The sequence below is a fragment of the Hetaerina americana genome, unplaced genomic scaffold (assembly GCF_022747635.1).
Source record: "Hetaerina americana unplaced genomic scaffold, ioHetAmer1.1.p SCAF_1, whole genome shotgun sequence".
Classification (NCBI taxonomy): Eukaryota; Metazoa; Arthropoda; class Insecta; order Odonata; family Calopterygidae; genus Hetaerina; species Hetaerina americana.
The window spans coordinates 27,204,601-27,222,349 of NW_027286069.1; the positions used below are offsets into that span (position 1 = coordinate 27,204,601).

Here is a 17,749-nt window from a genome sequence, read left to right on the forward strand (position 1 = left end):
CATAAAAGAAATCGATTTGAACGATGGGAGGTAGAATTGAGGCTGATTTCTTCATAAACAGCATTTAAACTCTCCGAAATGGTTCGTGTTTAAGTACCGCATTGTTAGAGTTGTTTGTTTTCCCAATAAAAGATGTGAAGAAGCCAAAAAAAGGAACATAGATATCTGGCATCTCAGCGAGGTAAGCCAATATACGTCATTCCCAACCAATAAAAACAAAATATGGCGGATAAATCTATCGCGCGATTATGAATAACAAAACAAGGAGGTGTTGAAGTATCTAGCGTAAAAAGTGAGACCACTTCACGTTAAGAACCATCTTTTTCATGTGATTAATGTAATAACACGTTATACAAATTATTATATCCAAGTAAGATACTTATGATAGAGAATACTCCTTTTCCTTATTTAAACTATATTCAAAACATCTTTTTGCTAGAAATATTTGCTTCTCTAGCGCGTTAATTTTTGGTAATTTAAATTGTTCTTTACCAGATAAACATTAATAGTTTCCTTTATGTCATTAATTTAAGTTAGTCGGGTAGACGATTATTTAGGAAATATCTTTGTTTCTATATAAACTGGAACCTTCATCAGTAGTGTAAGTAAAGTATTCCAAGTTGATTGATGCATATGGTGGCAGGGTCAAATCAGGATACATATTTGTTAAGTAAAATAAGGTATATAAGGATAAACCTACATGGGGTGGTCACCATATTATTATCAAATGAGCATAACTGTGATTAGTTGTTTCTTCAGCATGATGAAGGACAACACATAGTTTAGAACACAACTGACTTAAAAGTTATAATTCGTTATTGAGTTAAGCTACAAAATCATGTAAAAAACATTAAAAATACTACTGGTACTTCATTATGAAAAATCTGTAAATCAACTAATATTCTTTTTCCAAAAAAGTGGCATCTTGGAGTTTAGAAAAATATGCCCATCTTCATAATGAAACCTGGATACAGGCTGACAGAAGAAATGGAAAAGTGCACTTGGTATTACAGGTAAGATGAGAATGATATGCAAATGTCAACTTATAACTCATATTGTACTATGTTAAAGTTTAATTAAAGATTCATTCTATAGAAATAATCAAGAGATTTTCTAATTGATATATTTTAATGTCTTACAAAGTTTAAAAGGAACATTCTATTTCAAACTTGAGTTAGTTCCTAATAAACTGTGGCAGTGAAACTAAACTTCACTATATAAAGATTGAATGAATGTAAAACTCCAATAGCGATAAACAGTTTACCTTTCTAAACAAAGTACAAAGGAAATTAGTTGGCTAGCGCCACAAGTCAAGAAGGGGTAAAAGGTAAAAAGGAGAGGATAAGAAAGGTGAATACGAATATGCGTATTTAGGCCACAAAGTAGCCCTACGCGTATTCGTATTCACCTTTCTTATCCTCTCCTTTTTACCTTTTACCCCTTCTTGACTTGTGGCGCTAGCCAACTAATTTCATTTGTACTTTGTTTAGAAAGGTAAACTGTTTACGGCTATTGGAGTTTTACATTCATTCAATATTAATAGCCGTAAGAGCTCATTTCCATCAATATATAAAGATTACTTAATATAACACCTAATAGTTCCCTCTAATATACTTCTTCATTGGTGTGTTAGTAAGGTGGATTAATTTAATGCACTATTAACATAAAAGAAAAAAGATTTTTCTATCAAAATGATCTTCATTCTGTTATGAATCCAAAATATGTTATTCATACAAATATCTATTTTTCAGGGGTCTTTGCTGCTGGTAGTTCAAGCTAATGTTGCCCTGGAGTCTGTTGCATTAATTCATACCAACTGCAGGGGATTAACACGAGGGTCTACCATCTTATTCTTAATTGCTAATCAGACAGAGGAACAACATCCTAGCCAGGTGAAAAATCAGGCATTAATTGGTAATTATATTCCACCTTATGTGGAGAAAATGTGAGTCGTGATGAACAATATTATAAATGCACAGTAATGGTGCAAACCCAATGTAAATAAACTAGTCAAATCTAAAGAAATTGAGGTGAAATTTCATAGCAACCAATAGTTTAATCTCAAATAATTTTGGTCATGAGTTCCACCCAATTTCCAAATGGAACACACCTTCCAACTTGATCAAAATGTTACACAGAGGATCTGCATTATTTCCACATGAATTCTTCATCATTTTAGATGAACTTAATCCACAAAAAAATCCCAGCCTCCTAATACAAAGCTCTCCACTCATTGAGTATAATTTTCCTTCTTTGATGGAAAATTCCCATTCTGAATTTATTTTCACCATTGAAAACAGGTTTAAATAAATATTCACCAATTTTTTACCACCCCTTTGACTTGGAATCCAAATGCAGTTTTTATTTTAGGGTGTGTTGACAGCCATGGTAACTTTTGTCCAAATATATGTGCAGCCTTAAGTTCTTAGGGAAATGTCCTAGAGTGAACTTATATATATATATATATATATATATATATATATATATATATATATATATATATATATATATATATATAATTGGCTGACACAACATAACACAAATAGAAAAGAATAGACACATATAAAAGAACACTTACACGGTAAATTGTTCGAGCTTTCGGCCCTCTCAGGGGCCTTCTTCAAGAGAGACTGAAAATATGCTATGGAACAGGAGAGGGGAAAGAGTTATGGGCGTGGAGGGGAGGTGTGGAGGGAATGCTGGGAGGGAAGTTAAATATGGCGGTTAAGGGTGGGAATTTTAAAGGAACGGAAGGATAGTATGTAGGCGGATTCACGAGTTCTCACCTCTATGTTGGTAGCTGAATCAGGTAGGGATTCTAGGATGCTGAGGGAAAAACACTGGTCGAATGAAAGGTTGTGGGAATTGGCGTGTGAAGGGATAGGAAGAGAAGAGAGTGAGGCAGAATTACAGGAGTACCGGTGATTATTCATTCGGATGGATAAGGGGGTAATGCATTCACCTATGTAGAAGGAAGTGCAATGCTTGCATGATAAAAGATAAATAATATTTTTTGAGAGGCAATTAGCGTGGGAACGAGGTGGGGGGGCTATGAGGGGATGTAGGGAGAGGGGAGTAGGCATAATAAGAGGACAGGTTTTACATCGGGGGCGGTTGCAAGTTGGGGAAATATTGGGAAATTTGTCACGGGGGGGCGCCAAAGGGTTGGTGGATCTCAGAAGGTTTTTGAGATTGGCGGGTCGTCTGTATGCGATAGATGGGCATTGGGGTAGTAAGGATGAGGTCGCGTCATTGTCATGTAAAATTGGGAACAGTTCTTTAAGGAGGGTTTTCAGTCTGTGTGATCCGGGGTAATAGGTGGTGCAAAGGTTGAGTCCTGCGTCAGATGTGGGCTTGTTATTGTGTGGTGTGTGTGGTCGGGTGGAACGGTGGATTTTATTTCGTAGCAACTTTTCTGGGTAACCGCGTTTGAGGAGTGCAAGGTGTAGATTGGCAAGGTATTTGTTGAGAGTGGCTGTGGTGTTGCAAATTCGGTGTCCGCGGATAGAGAGAGAGTTAGGAATCGAGCGTTTTGTGTGTTGAGGATGACAGCTAGTGTGGTGTAGGTATTGCTGATGGTTAGTGGCTTTGATGTGTACTGAAGTAGTGAATTTGTTGTTTTGAAGTGAGATGTCTGTGTCAAGAAAGGTGATAGTGGAGTCTGAAATGGAAGAGGTGAATTTAACCGTGAAAGATGAATTTAAGGCGGATAAGAAGTTGTTGAGAGAGTCAGAGCCATGTGTCCAGAGAATAAAAATATCGTCTATGTAGCGGACCCAGAAAAGAGGTTGAAGGGGTTGCTGTGACAGGAAGGTCTCTTCGAGATGGCCCATGAAGAGATTGGCGTATGATGGTGCCATCCTCGTTCCCATCGCTGTGCCTTTTGTCTGTAGGTAAAAACAATTTTGGAAAGTGAATGCATTTTTTGTAAGGACGAAAGTGGCAAGATTGAGGAGAAATTCCGTTGAGGGGCGCTGGGGTAGGGGGCGCAGAGAAAGATAATGCCGGAGGGAGGATAAACCTTCTGCATGGGGAATAGAAGTGTAGAGTGAGGTAACGTCGATGGTGGCCATAAGTAGGTTGGGTGTGGAGGGAATAGAGACGGAATTTAGACGGTCGAGGAAGTGGTACGTGTCTTTCGTGAAGGAGGGCAAGGAGAGTACAAGTGGTTGTAGGTGGTGGTCAAGGAATGCGGAGATTCTTTCGGTGGGAGAATTGTAACTGGAAACTATAGGACGACAGGGGATGTTGGGTTTGTGTATTTTTGGGAGGAGATAAAACTGGGGTGTTCTGGGGTTTGGGGGTGAAAGTAGGGATATGTCTTGGGAGGTGAGGCCTTCTTCTGGTCCGGAGTGGAGGAGAAAAGACCGAATTTCGGTTTGGAAAGTTTGTGTTGGGTTTTTGGTTAGAGTGGTATAGGTGGATGTATCATTCAGGTGAGCGAGGGCTTTGGAAATATAATCTTTGGTGTTTAGAATTACAACAGAGGAGCCTTTGTCGGCGGAGGTAACAACGATGTTAGGATTGGACTGTAGGGTTTTTAGGGCATGACGTTCGTTCATGGAGAGGTTATTTTTCGGTCTGAGATGTTTTCTGAAGGATTGATTGGAAACTTTTTCGATGAGAAGACGTATAAAAATTTCGACAGGATGGTTACTAGGAAGGGGTTTTGGCTCATGAGTTGAAGCCGGGCGGAATTTGTCAAGTGCGGGATTGGTTTTTAGGTTACTGAAAGGTTTACTTTGTGATTTCCAGAAGGCGCGCCATCGAAGGTTTCGGCAGAAATTGAGGGTATCAGTGAGTATGTTTATGTGGTTTATTTTTGGTGTAGGGGAGAAGGATAGGCCTTTGCTAAGAACGGATATTTCATTGTCTGAAAGGCTGGTGTTTGAAAGGTTTACAATGTCATGGGCATTGTCGGAGGGAGGGGGGGTGTTGGGATTGTTCGGTGGTGGCTGGCGTTTTGGAAAAACCGGAGGGCCTTTGGGAGGAGGGGGAAGGTTGTAAATGCTGCGGAGGTCAGGCTTATATTGAAAGAGTGGGGGTGGTTGAGGAGGAGGTGGCGGGAAAGGGTGAGAGTGTGGAATTTTGAGACCAACTCGGAAGTAGGAAATATACAAGTTGGACAGCTTTTTAAGGAGAGTTTGACGTTTTTGTTGGAGGGAACGTAGGGCAGACGAAATTATGGCGTTGAGTTGTGGAATTAGGTGAGCAGAAGCCAAAGAGATTATTTTAAAGAGGGAAAAAAGGTTTGATTTGTGTTGTTCACGAATGCATTGGTATTGCATAAGGATAATGTGGGTGTATTCTAAAGATTTTTGGTAAGAAAATGCATTAAGTATGGGGTGGATATCGGGAAGAGTAGCAGATAGTGGTAGGGAAATGACTAGACCGTTGGGAACGATTCCTAAGGACAGGCAGGAGGTGAGAAACTCGGTGTGGCTTGTGTATTTGGCGAGCTTATAGGCGTGACGGCGAAAATTTCGGATCCAAGACGGAATGGGATGAGGGTGGTCCATGTTTAGGCGATTGAGAAGGTTGTGGAAAATAAATAGGAAACGAAGAAAGACAGTGGTGAGGGAAAGGATAGCACATTCAAAATAGAGCAGAATCCGCGGCGCAAAACCTGGTGCTGGATCCCACGACGAACACAGAAGAGACAGGAACAGTAGCTAGGTAGCTTAATATCACGATTGTACGGAAAAACTCATACGAGCGGCACAATAATTGGCTGACACAACATAACACAAATAGAAAAGATCTTTTATCATGCAAGCATTGCACTTCCTTCTACATAGGTGAATGCATTACCCCCTTATCCATCCGAATGAATAATCACCGGTACTCCTGTAATTCTGCCTCACTCTCTTCTCTTCCTATCCCTTCACACGCCAATTCCCACAACCTTTCATTCGACCAGTGTTTTTCCCTCAGCATCCTAGAATCCCTACCTGATTCAGCTACCAACATAGAGGTGAGAACTCGTGAATCCGCCTACATACTATCCTTCCGTTCCTTTAAAATTCCCACCCTTAACCGCCATATTTAACTTCCCTCCCAGCATTCCCTCCACACCTCCCCTCCACGCCCATAACTCTTTCCCCTCTCCTGTTCCATAGCATATTTTCAGTCTCTCTTGAAGAAGGCCCCTGAGAGGGCCGAAAGCTCGAACAATTTACCGTGTAAGTGTTCTTTTATATGTGTCTATTCTTTTCTATTTGTGTTATGTTGTGTCAGCCAATTATTGTGCCGCTCGTATGAGTTTTTCCGTACAATCGTTATATATATATATATATATATATATATATATACGTCCTGATTGCATTCTATATTCCTCTTGATTAGATTCTCTCTAAAGTAAATATATATTAATTTTTCTCAATTTACTCTATCAAACGCCTTTTTGAACTCTACAAAACAGGCAAATATTTTAGTTAGGTTAAGGTAAGTTTTTGGATTGGCACAGCTACCAAATAAATATTTTGTGAATCCTAACAAAACACAAAATCCAGCATCCTACTCTACATCAGGTCCCTCTTCATCTCTGAGTACTTCCTTCCTCCCTTCATCCTGTCCAACATCCCTATCCTGTTTCTTCCCTTTCTTCATTTGCCTAACATTCTCCCCTCTATTACAGTCTTCAACATCCCACTGCCAATCAATAATTTGCCCCTTATCCATATTTCCTGCCTCCATAGGATTTCTCCCAAAAAACCCCTCTCGTCATCCATCATACTTCCTCATTTGTTTTCTTCTCTGTCCATTTCACCTTCTCCATTCCTCTCCAAACCCACATTTCAAAAGCCTCCAATCTACATCCATCCTCCTGCTTCAATGACCATGTTTCCGCACCGTACATAGCTACTCTCCATATTAAAGTTTTTACAAGTCTTTTCTTAATATCCTTTCTCAGCGTCCCTATCATCAACTCCCTCCTCCTCATGAAAGCCTCTTTGCGTAGTGCAATTCTTCTCCTTATGTCGCTACTACTTTGACCATGATGGCCCAAAACACTCCCGAGATATGTAAACTGTTCTACCTGCTCTAGTTTTTGCCCTCCTATTTTAATGTTTAGCTTAGCCTTTTTCTCTCTGGAAAATTGCATAACCTTTGATCTTTTGGTATTGATTCTCATCCCACTTTTTCCATCCAATTCATTCAGCAATGCGTGCAACCCCTTGGCTGATTGACAAACTAAAGCTTGGTCATCAGCAAACGTAACTGATTTACGAATTCCCCGCCCACTATCATTCCTACCTCCAGTTCTTCCTATGCCTCTTTAATCATTTCCTCCACATACAGGTTGAACAGCAACAGTAATAATGGACACCCCTGCCTTACAACTCTTCCTAACACTGCCCATCTATCCCCATTGCCGACTCGCACCTGAGCAGTCTAAGATATGTAAAGGTTGCGGATTAGCCTCCTTTCCCTCCAATCTATTCCCATTTCCTGCAATATACTCATTAGTTTTTCCCAATTCACTCTATCAAATGCTTTATCGAAATCTACAAAACAGGCAAATACCTCCTGGTTGTGTTGTATATTCCTCTCGATTAGTAATTTCATTACTGCAATGGCATCACGCGTACCTCTCCCCTTCCTAAACCCAAACTGATCATCCCCTAAGTAATCATTTGCCCTACTCTATACTTTTTTTATGATCCTTAGAACAACTTTAGCTGCATGGGATATCAAACTTATTGTCCTGTAGCCCTCACACGATGTAGCCTTTACCTTTTTTGGAATAGGAACTAAAACTGATCTCACAAAGTCTTCCGGCCAGATTCCTTCCTCATGGATACTATGAATCAGCCCATTAAGCCTCTTCCTCACACATTTTCCTAAACATTTCAGTCATTCCGCAGGAATATTATCCAGCCCCGAGGTCTTGTTTAGTTTCATCACCCTTAATGCCCTTTCTATCTTATCATCGAGTATGCCTGAACCTAAGCTATCTTCCTCTACGTCATGTTAATTTTTATGTCTAACTTTGTTGGTCTAAGTTCTTTGCTATACAGTTCTTCTATCCTCCTTCCATCTCTCTTGGATATTTTCTGTGTCCACTATTATCTTACCTACCTTATCTCTATATTAGCATAGATCTTCCCTTCTTACTTCCCAATAAAGATTTAACTTTGCTGTACAGCGCACCGATTTCACCCTTCCTCTGCAAACTTTCCATATCCTCACACTGCGTCTTCCACCATACTTCTTTTGCTTTATTTGTTGCCCGCCTCTATTTATTAATTCTTTGTACTTCATTTTGCCTAACCCTGTATTTACATTCTTCCATTTTCTCCTCTCATCCATCTTTGTAAATATCTCATCCATGATCCATGGTTTCCTAGTCCTTTTAGAGTTAACGGTTCCAATGGTGTCTTTTGAGGCTTTCGATAACCCTTTCTTGATACTTACCCATTTTTCTTTGATAGGACTTGGCTCTTTACCATCATCCATGATTTCCTCTACACCCTGTTGGTACTCCTTCCTTTTCAAACCATTTAATGCTTCTACATTCCATTTTCTAACCCGCCGCCCCTGCCTTATCTTTTTGAAACGGACGCTACATTTCATAACAACTAAATTGTGGTCAGAGTCTGCATCTGCTCCCGAGAAGCTGTGCGAATTCATCACACTGTTCCTAAACCTGTGTCTAACCAGGATATAATCTAGCTGATACCTTTCTGAGTCTCCTAGCATTTTCCATGTATACCTGTGTCTTTTGTGGTGTCTAAACCAAGTGTTGGCGATGACTAACCCCTGTCGACTGCAGAACTCCATTGCTTTCTACCCGCGGTCATTCCTCGTGCCTAAACCATAGTCCCCCACCTCATCATCATCTCTTCCTTTGCCTACCGCCGCATTCCAATCCCCCATCACTATCAAATATTTCCCTACGGGAACACACGCTTTTATGTCCTCTAACTGATCGTATATCCTATCGACCTCTTCTTCCTTATGGGTACTCGGTGGCATGTATACCTGAATAATAACCAAGTTCATCGGTTCTGCTTTTATCTCTACTAGTATTAATCTATCCATTACCTGCCCTATGTTGACTATGCTTCTTCCTACCTCTTCATTTAATACTATGGCAACCCCTCGTTGGCTCTCGTCTCCACCGCTGTATATTATTCTATACTTATCACTCCAGTAATCCCCGCTATCTTTCCATCTCACCTCGCATAGACCTAACATATCTATATTTCCCCTTTCCATCTCTCGCTTAACATTCTCCAATTTCCCTGTCCTCATCATTGTCCTAACATTCCACGTTCCTATTCTAACTAATTTGGTCTTCTTCTCCTGCGCCTTCTGTCCTGCTGCTGCTGGTTTTCTCTTGCAAGGGTTTCATGGAAGCCTTGCCTCCCCCGCTACCGGGCATGACACACGGCTGATTGGGCCAAGCCCCATAGTTGCCAGGACTCAAAATCTCTTTAGTGACCATCATTTAAATCTTGGGAATGATAATTGAGGTGGTTTCCCATTGCCTTTCTCAATAGTGTTTTTAACGTGACACCATCACTTACTGGCTGCCCCCCGGGGGTCAGACGCCATTGCCGCCGCCTCAATGAGGAACAGACTCTGCGTGGACTACCTTTCGTCTGGCTCGTGACCATCGACCTATTTGGCATGGGTGACCCTACCAGGAGCAATTATTATTACTCCGGCCAGCACAGCTCTAGGGGTCATCGGAATGCACAAGCCCTTCCATCACATCAAGATCGTAGTCCATGGGAGGGGAGAAGATCATTATTTATAATATATATATATATATATATATATATATATATATATATATATATATATATATATATATATATATATATATGCATAAGTAATATTATACAGCAGTAGTTTTAGATAGATCCTGAAAACTGTTGAATGTTTCTGTGATCTTTGATGGATTTATTGCTGGCAGTATGCTGAATAGTTTATTTTTTTAGCAGTCTATGAATCTTTTCACATTGTGCTTTAAACTTCAAACTACAGGGTCCTATCCATTCCACACCGGTTAAGAAGAAAATTAGAAAATTTCGAGTGAAATTCTCTCCAGAGAAGGGAAAATCAGCTGAGGAACAAAAAGCTTCCTGCATAACAGCTCTTCGGGGCTTTATGATGATTTATGATACAGATGGAGGTGGGTCAATATTCATCTTTTTACAAGGTTAAAATGAAATGAATGTGATACCCAGTTTCAATTACATGTTCTACATTACATATGGAAATATCATGAGAAACTGAATCAATACATATTTATTCCTTAGTCTTTTTTTCAAAGCCTCATATATTTTAAAATTTGTTTAACATTTTCTGGAAATCCAGCAAGTGTAATTAGGACGAGACTACTTCTGAAAAAAGTTTTTTCAAGGATTGAGGGGCTTGTGACTGACACCATAAGCTCTGTGGAACATGCTGCTTAATACTATTAAACTCTTGATTACAATAAACTATTCTTCATCTTTTTGTATGCCTCCATCTCATCTAGCACATCTAGTCTTGTCCTCTTCCTAACTTAGTTTACAGCCTTTCCTAAACATTATTTTTTTGTTGTAGGTATATCATTGGTTAAATAATCAACTGGGAGCACTTCATAATAACTGATCCCTACACTATAAATACATTTTAGACCTACTAGGCATATGGGAACATGCTGGGGAAATCACGATTGATTATAAAAAAATGTAAAATATATCAGATCTGAAATTTCACCAACCCAAATCCATGTTCAATAGTTAAAGGTGGAACAAACCCAGGAAGCAAAATCAAATGACAATATTAGAGAACAATTTTTATTCAATATTGCTTAGGTAAAATCTTGAATCACAACAACACACATTGACAGTGAGCCCCTGCCAGAACCCAAGGGCAGGGGCCCACTATCATTTATTTTTTTTATCGACTCAGTTGCTCACAGTTTAAATGATGTACAGCTAATTTAATATGCTGCTGACATAAATATTTCTGGTGATCTATTCCGATCTTGACTACTTGAAACTTAATTTCTAAGATTTCCTGGCTAAAAAGTGTTGAAACAATTGAATATATTCAAATGCGATACTTTTACCATCATAAATCTCGTATTTCTGATATTAATTTAGAAAGTTACCAAGATTAGAGGCATAGGCATATTATTGGAGACATTTCTAATGTTGACTCATCGAGATATTTATATGAGTCACTTTTCAGAACTTAAGCTGAGATTGCCTTAACTATATGATCTCCTAAATATGATACATATACACTTTATACTGAGAAAGTTCAATGTAGGTTTCTTCATCAAGTCGATGCTAGACTCAGTAATCACTGATATATTATTTATTGTAGTTATATATATTTTTTTGCAGCTATTATATACTTCAGCTAACCTGCAGAGTTTACCGATCAGGAGATAAACAAAATTCTTGTATGTGCAGGAGGAGTGGGGGAAGGGCAGGAGAGAATTAAAAGGTGGGATGTAGCAGGGTGGAGTGGTGAAAATAGGGCAAGTTTACATCTTCCTCGATGACATGGAGTGGGTGTGGCTCTGGGGGTGGGAGGGGATTTAGAGAGCAGCTTGTTGGATTTGAGGAGATCTGCTAGGTTAGACTGCTGTTTGTAGGTGACAGAGGGGTATTTGGAAAGTAGGTAGGAGGTAGTGTTGTGATTTTTGAGGGTGGGGTACAGGTCTTTGAGGATGAATTTGGGGGACTGGATGCCAGGGAAGTAGGTGGTACAGATTGAGAGAGGGTGGGAGTCTGTGGTAGCGGGAGGCTTCAGGGTATAGGAATGTTTGAGTAGGTGAAGGTTGTTGAGGTATTTGGTAAGGGATACGGGATGGTTGCAAATAGAACCGCAGATAGAGAGGGAATAAGGGAGGGAGCACTTGGTATTGGAGGGGTGGCAACCGCTGTAATGAAGATATTGTTGTTTATTAGTAGGTTTAATGCGGACAGAGGTCAGGAGTTTGTTGTTGCTGAGGGAAATATTCACATCAAGGAAGGTGATCCGAGAGGATGAAATGGTGGAGGTGAAGGACAGAGATGAGGAATCATTGAGTTGGAAGATGAAGGAATTGAGGGAATCTCTACTGTGCGTGTATATGTATGTATGTATGTATGTATGTATATATATATATATATATATATATATATATATATATATATATATATATATATATATATATATATATATATATATATATGGATATATGTGGATCGCGGTAGTCCAAGGGGTAGAGCGTTAGACTTGATGGACCCTGGATGGATTGATTGGACCCTGATGTGTGAATTTCACACATCAGGGTCCAAATACAAATTCAAATACACATTCTTCATCATGACAATGCAAGCTGTCACAGATCGGCTGAAACAACGACCTATTTGACTGACCAAAGCCTCCGGACAGCCCTGATTGAGCACCAAATGACATCTTTTTATTCCTGTTTATCAAGAAAAAATTGTGTGGCCGACATTTTTCGGCATCTGAAGAAGCTGTGGATGCATTCAAAAAACAATGCTTTGGAGGTACCTCAATCAAAGTGGAAAAAGTGTTACGAAAATTCGTTTGAGTGCATGCAAAAGATTATTGATTATATTGAGAACACTGCAAAAAACAATAAAGGCATTTTCAACAATAATTTAGTCTTTTCATTATTAGGCTGAAAATATAAATATCAACCCTCGTAGCTAGTTATTTGAGTGGCAAGAATCTCTTCCTCTCTGCACCAATGTTCACTTATGCACAAAACCGATATATCTAGTTCGGCCAGTTCAAGTTCTAAGTGTTAGGTTTTATTTCTAATACCTACTTAGAATATTTTGGTGGAGTATAGAAATGAAATGGTCACATTAAAAATGAGGGCTCTGCGGAATTCAGTGATTCACAGTTGAATTTCTTTGGAAATGCGATCATTTTCCTTGGGAATGTTCACGCCATTGTTTTTTGAAGGAAGGGATGTACATTCTTCCAATTATGCAAGTGTAATAGTTGATACATGCACACTATTTATCTTTGTTTTGTTTTTAATGATTAATTTGCTACAAATTTAAAATCTCGTCATTCACAAACCATGGAGGTGCAGCTTTATTAATTTGTACAATATCTTACTTAGTTGCTTGATAATTCCAGGAATGTGTAATATTGCCTTTGTATATCTGAATTGATTATATCTGTATTCGTTTTAGGATTACAAGAGGGAAATATTTATTCTTCAAATATTGCACCACTTAAAGAAATTGCTTGGAAGCTTCTAGAAAAATCTGAGCCAAACAAGTTGCCTGGGTGGGGTAAGTATTGATATTTTCAATATATTTGCCACTAACTTTTGTAATACAAAGGTATATAACAAGACAAGTTCATTTTTTCACGATTTTATCAGAATATTTTGTAGAATGCTGCGATATAGGGACCTATTTAAAAAATATAATAATCAACCCCTAAGTGTATTAGATAAGCTTGACCTTGCTACCCTCTTTAACCTATCACCTCCTCCAAAGAGCATACCTGTGTTACCTACCAGACTGCTACAAGAGGAAACTACACTGTCCACACTCTCTGGTGACATGGTCAACTGCTTCATTATCAATTTCAGTAAGGGCCAAATTTCTCTTTGAGAAAGGTCTTTCCTTTTCCTCCACCTCAAAATCGCATTTAAATATGATGCTCTAAACTTCAGCTAAAACCTCCAATGGTGCACTTTCTGGGAAACACTAACATATATCTCTCTCTCCCTACATTAGTTCTGGTGACTACCTACTCGCAAGCCTAAATGCCTACACACTAACCACCATAAAAGTTTTATGAAACAATAAAACAGTAAATTGCCTCTAATTCAAGAACTTATGGGTATCTGAAAACTTCAATTTGATTCCAGCAGCACCATCCACGGGAAAGAATACTTCCTGTGGTGTAGTGATGATTACAATTCACTAAAATGTGGATGCCTTCCATCAGCTGAATGATGCTTGCTTTCTGTAAAACTCTTTCCCACAATTTGAGCCATTTGTTTGATTTTGAATTGTTTTTCATGTTTAAGAAATGAGGTACATCACTAAAATGCTCAGACTCACTGTAAACCTATCAGTTGGTAACCTCATGTGTGTCTTATTGCATACATAATTTGCGCACACACATCTGGGCATTGCGATTCCTCACCTAATATTCTCACTTTTAACATCACAAAATAATAATTTCTCATGCCTACTTGTGAAAAAAATCTTTCTTTATCTTCTTTTCCTATGAATGCTTAAATAAGCAATTGTTACTCTTGGAAATAGAGCAGTACTTTTTAGTCTTATTACTACTACCCCAAACATACAAAATAGTCACACATTTAATTACTTTACCAAGACACCACTAATCAACCTGAAGACTTGATAAGTGTGCACAGAACTCACCTAATTCATATTAAGCTCCTACATACATGAAAAAATTCAAATAATTTCCTTATCCATTAATTTCCCAGAAAGATCTGGCATGTGAAAAATCATACACATTGGGTGAATCCAAGATTACCCAGAGGTATCACCTGGAAATTAACTCAGGACCCCCTACTCTACTCAATGTACTTTCATAGGTGTCTTATTTTAACACATTAATTGGAATTATAACCAACAATTTTTTCTTTCAACCGTAGATGGTATGAACATTTCCCTGGAAGAAGATCTGTCTTTAGAACGTGCCATAAAACTCTGCCTTCTTGACCCATCTTTTCCAATATTGGTTCAAAAAATAGAAGGAAAACTTCAAGGTGCTACATTAAATGAAAAATAAAAGTATTAAAATACATTAGGTGTCTTCTCTTACCAAATGAAATATTACAAGAAGTGCTATATTTATGAAGAAGTCCACTTATTATTTTATACTTTCTCCATTGTCCACATTTAAACAAGATGGACAGTGATACAAGCATCAAACAAATGATAAATATAATGTTACATTAATTGAATGTATTATGTTAAATAAATACATAATTAAAAATGAGTAAAAACCTTTTTCATCAATATGAAAAGTGTAGACTAATTATAAGATATTATTATTTCACCATGAAAAATCAGAGTGTAGCAAGTAAATACAGGAATATTTTAAAATAACCTTACACATACAAACCATAAGAGTTATCAAGGGCATCTATATATTTGTACAAAACTTCAGTAAAGATTTTAATTACTAAGTTACTGCATTATATGTAACTGTATTGCAGTAATATGGATATCTCAAGCAGCAACAATTTTCTTGCACATACAGCTGCTAATTTGGTTCACACCTACCTATCTTTCTTAAATCAGAGGGGTGCTTCTTGGAAAAGCAGTGGAAAGGAAAGAAAAGAATTTTGGAATGGAATGAAAGGAGAAATTATAGCAGAATACAGAAGAAATAATGCTCGGGAAAATAAGTTCAGGTTTAATGAAGGAATTCATGTATCTATGATAAAGTGCAACAGTTTCCAGGGACCATCCAAAAGTCATCTCTAATCAGAAGAACACCTATAATTATGGCGATTTTGGTGTGTGGAAACTCATTTGAAATGCCAAACACATTACCACAAGTAATTATAGGAGGAATGCCATATATCCATTACCAAGCTACCATGGGTGTGAACTGGGAAATGAAGATGAGGCATTTGGTGCATCTAGCCACAAGAATACTCAAACAAAAACAATTGCATTGTACCCAAAGTCAGTAATAGGTGCAAGGCAGCTCTACCAATGATCAGAGTTATTCACATTGGTCTTGATCATTGGCCATGTAGTATGGCTGAAGAAATCAATATAAAATTAAAATATAGGGGAAAAGATACTCATTTTTCTACACTGTTGTCATTTTTATCAACTGAGGCATGCAGGAATGATGATGATGCTATCATTACAAACATGACTGAGACTAAAGATGATACAGAAGGCTAATAATAACACAATGCCTTCCAACCACACAATATGATGCAGGTAATAATATTATTTCCCTGAATAAATGGAAAAAGTTCATAATAACACTAAGTGGTACAAACATTATTTATCACCCAGAAAACAAGTTTATTACTGCACAAAATAATGTATAATTAAAGATATGAAGTGAACCATTCCTATTTGAATTTAATGTTGGGAAACTTAAAGAACCAAAGTAAAATCACATGACTCAAGTTTCAAAGCATTAGCATCATGAACATCCGGCGAGGCAAAGGATAGAGCAAATCTGGCATGCTCAACCAGGAAGGGAAGAAATAATCTTGTCAATAAATAGCAGAGGTGATGTTTCCTTTGCCTCAACTCATGATAATGTATTGAATCTCAGGTCATGTGACTTTTTAACTGTGGTTTTTAAAAAAAATCCCAATAATATATTGCAATCGAACACCACAAAGTTTTAAATGAATCAGCATTATCTGTATATTCCTTGTTGTTTTTGGTTTCTTTATGCATTTTCAAGAGTGAGGTTGACCATATAATTGTTTTAGACATAAAATTAAAGTTCATTAAATCTTTTGCACCAATCATGTCCCAACTCTTAGGTAACACATTACCTAATAACACATGTATTGATCTGATCAAGAGTAGTCTTATAATGTACCTATTTAGTTTTTCTCTCGTACTATTTACTGAAATTCATTGAGAACACTCTTGCTACAGTGGAATGGAAATTAGTTTTCCAGTTCACAATGGTAACAAATAATACCAGTGACCATGTTGCACCAGGCATCTACGAGGTCTGTTCAAAAAGTATCGCGAATTTTGAATTTTCGCGGGTTACGTATATTTGATTTCCGATTTTTGTGGTGTTACGTTGACACTTGTGTCTCTCCCTCATGCCGAAAAGTTCTGCCATTTTGAACGTTCAGTTAATTTTTGACAGCTGTTTTTCTGGGACGTGTTTCGGCTTGTCATCGATTTTTGCTTGTTCCAAAATATGGATCACTTAATCTGTATCGAATTTTGTGTGAAAAACGAAAGTATGTGCGCGGATGCTTTCCGAAAACTGACAGCGGTATATGGAGAAGCTACCTTGGACTGAAGCAACGCTTATCGGTGGTACAAACTGTTCCCAGAGGGCCGAGAAGATGTGGACGACGAAGAGTGTGCCGAATGCCCGAGCATGTCAACAACTGACGGAAGCATTGATGAAGTGAAGAAAAAAGTATTGGCCAATCGTCAAATCGCCGTTAGAGAAGTTGCTGAGGACCTAAACATGTCGATTAGCACGTGCCATTCGAATTTTACCAATGATTTGGGCATGACACCACGAAATTCGTACCAATATCGCTCAATTTCGTCCAAAAACAGCAACGCATTAATATTGCTAATAACTCTGTCCGCGATGACTCAAATTTGTTCCAGAGGGTCATACCTGGTGACGAATCATGGGTTTATGAAAATGACATGGAAATTAAAGCTCAATCATCCCTATGGAAGCTGCAACACGAGTCACGACCAAAAAAAGTGCGCCAAGTTTGGTCGAATGTGAAAGGTTTGTTTACATTTGTCTTTAATTGCAGGGGCATGGTGCATCAAGAGTTCTTGCCTCAGGGTAAAACGGTAAATAAGTACTATGACCTGCAAGTTATGCGCAATTTGCGCGAAACAATCCGCCACAAACTCCCGGATTTGTGGAAGAACAAAAATTGGCATCCTCTTAAACTCAGAAATGTTGGGGGCTTTAAAGGAAGAAGATGCTGTGAACAACAAAATTTCAGAGTTTAAGAGGACGCTTCAATAGCTTAACTGGCTAAAGCACTCGACCGGACATTGAGGGATCCGGACTCGAAACCCAG

General features: G+C 38.4%; 1 protein-coding gene across 1 annotated transcript; it reads left to right on the forward strand.

Annotated features, from left to right (window-relative positions):
- Positions 1-23: 23 nt before the first annotated feature.
- On the forward strand, positions 24-14,757 carry LOC139697263 (uncharacterized). Its single transcript, XM_071595921.1, has 6 exons — positions 24-30; positions 919-1,013; positions 1,752-1,892; positions 9,997-10,144; positions 13,170-13,271; positions 14,621-14,757. Exons 1-6 carry the CDS (start codon positions 24-26, stop codon positions 14,755-14,757), a joined length of 630 nt encoding a protein of 209 aa, XP_071452022.1.
- Positions 14,758-17,749: the final 2,992 nt, after the last annotated feature.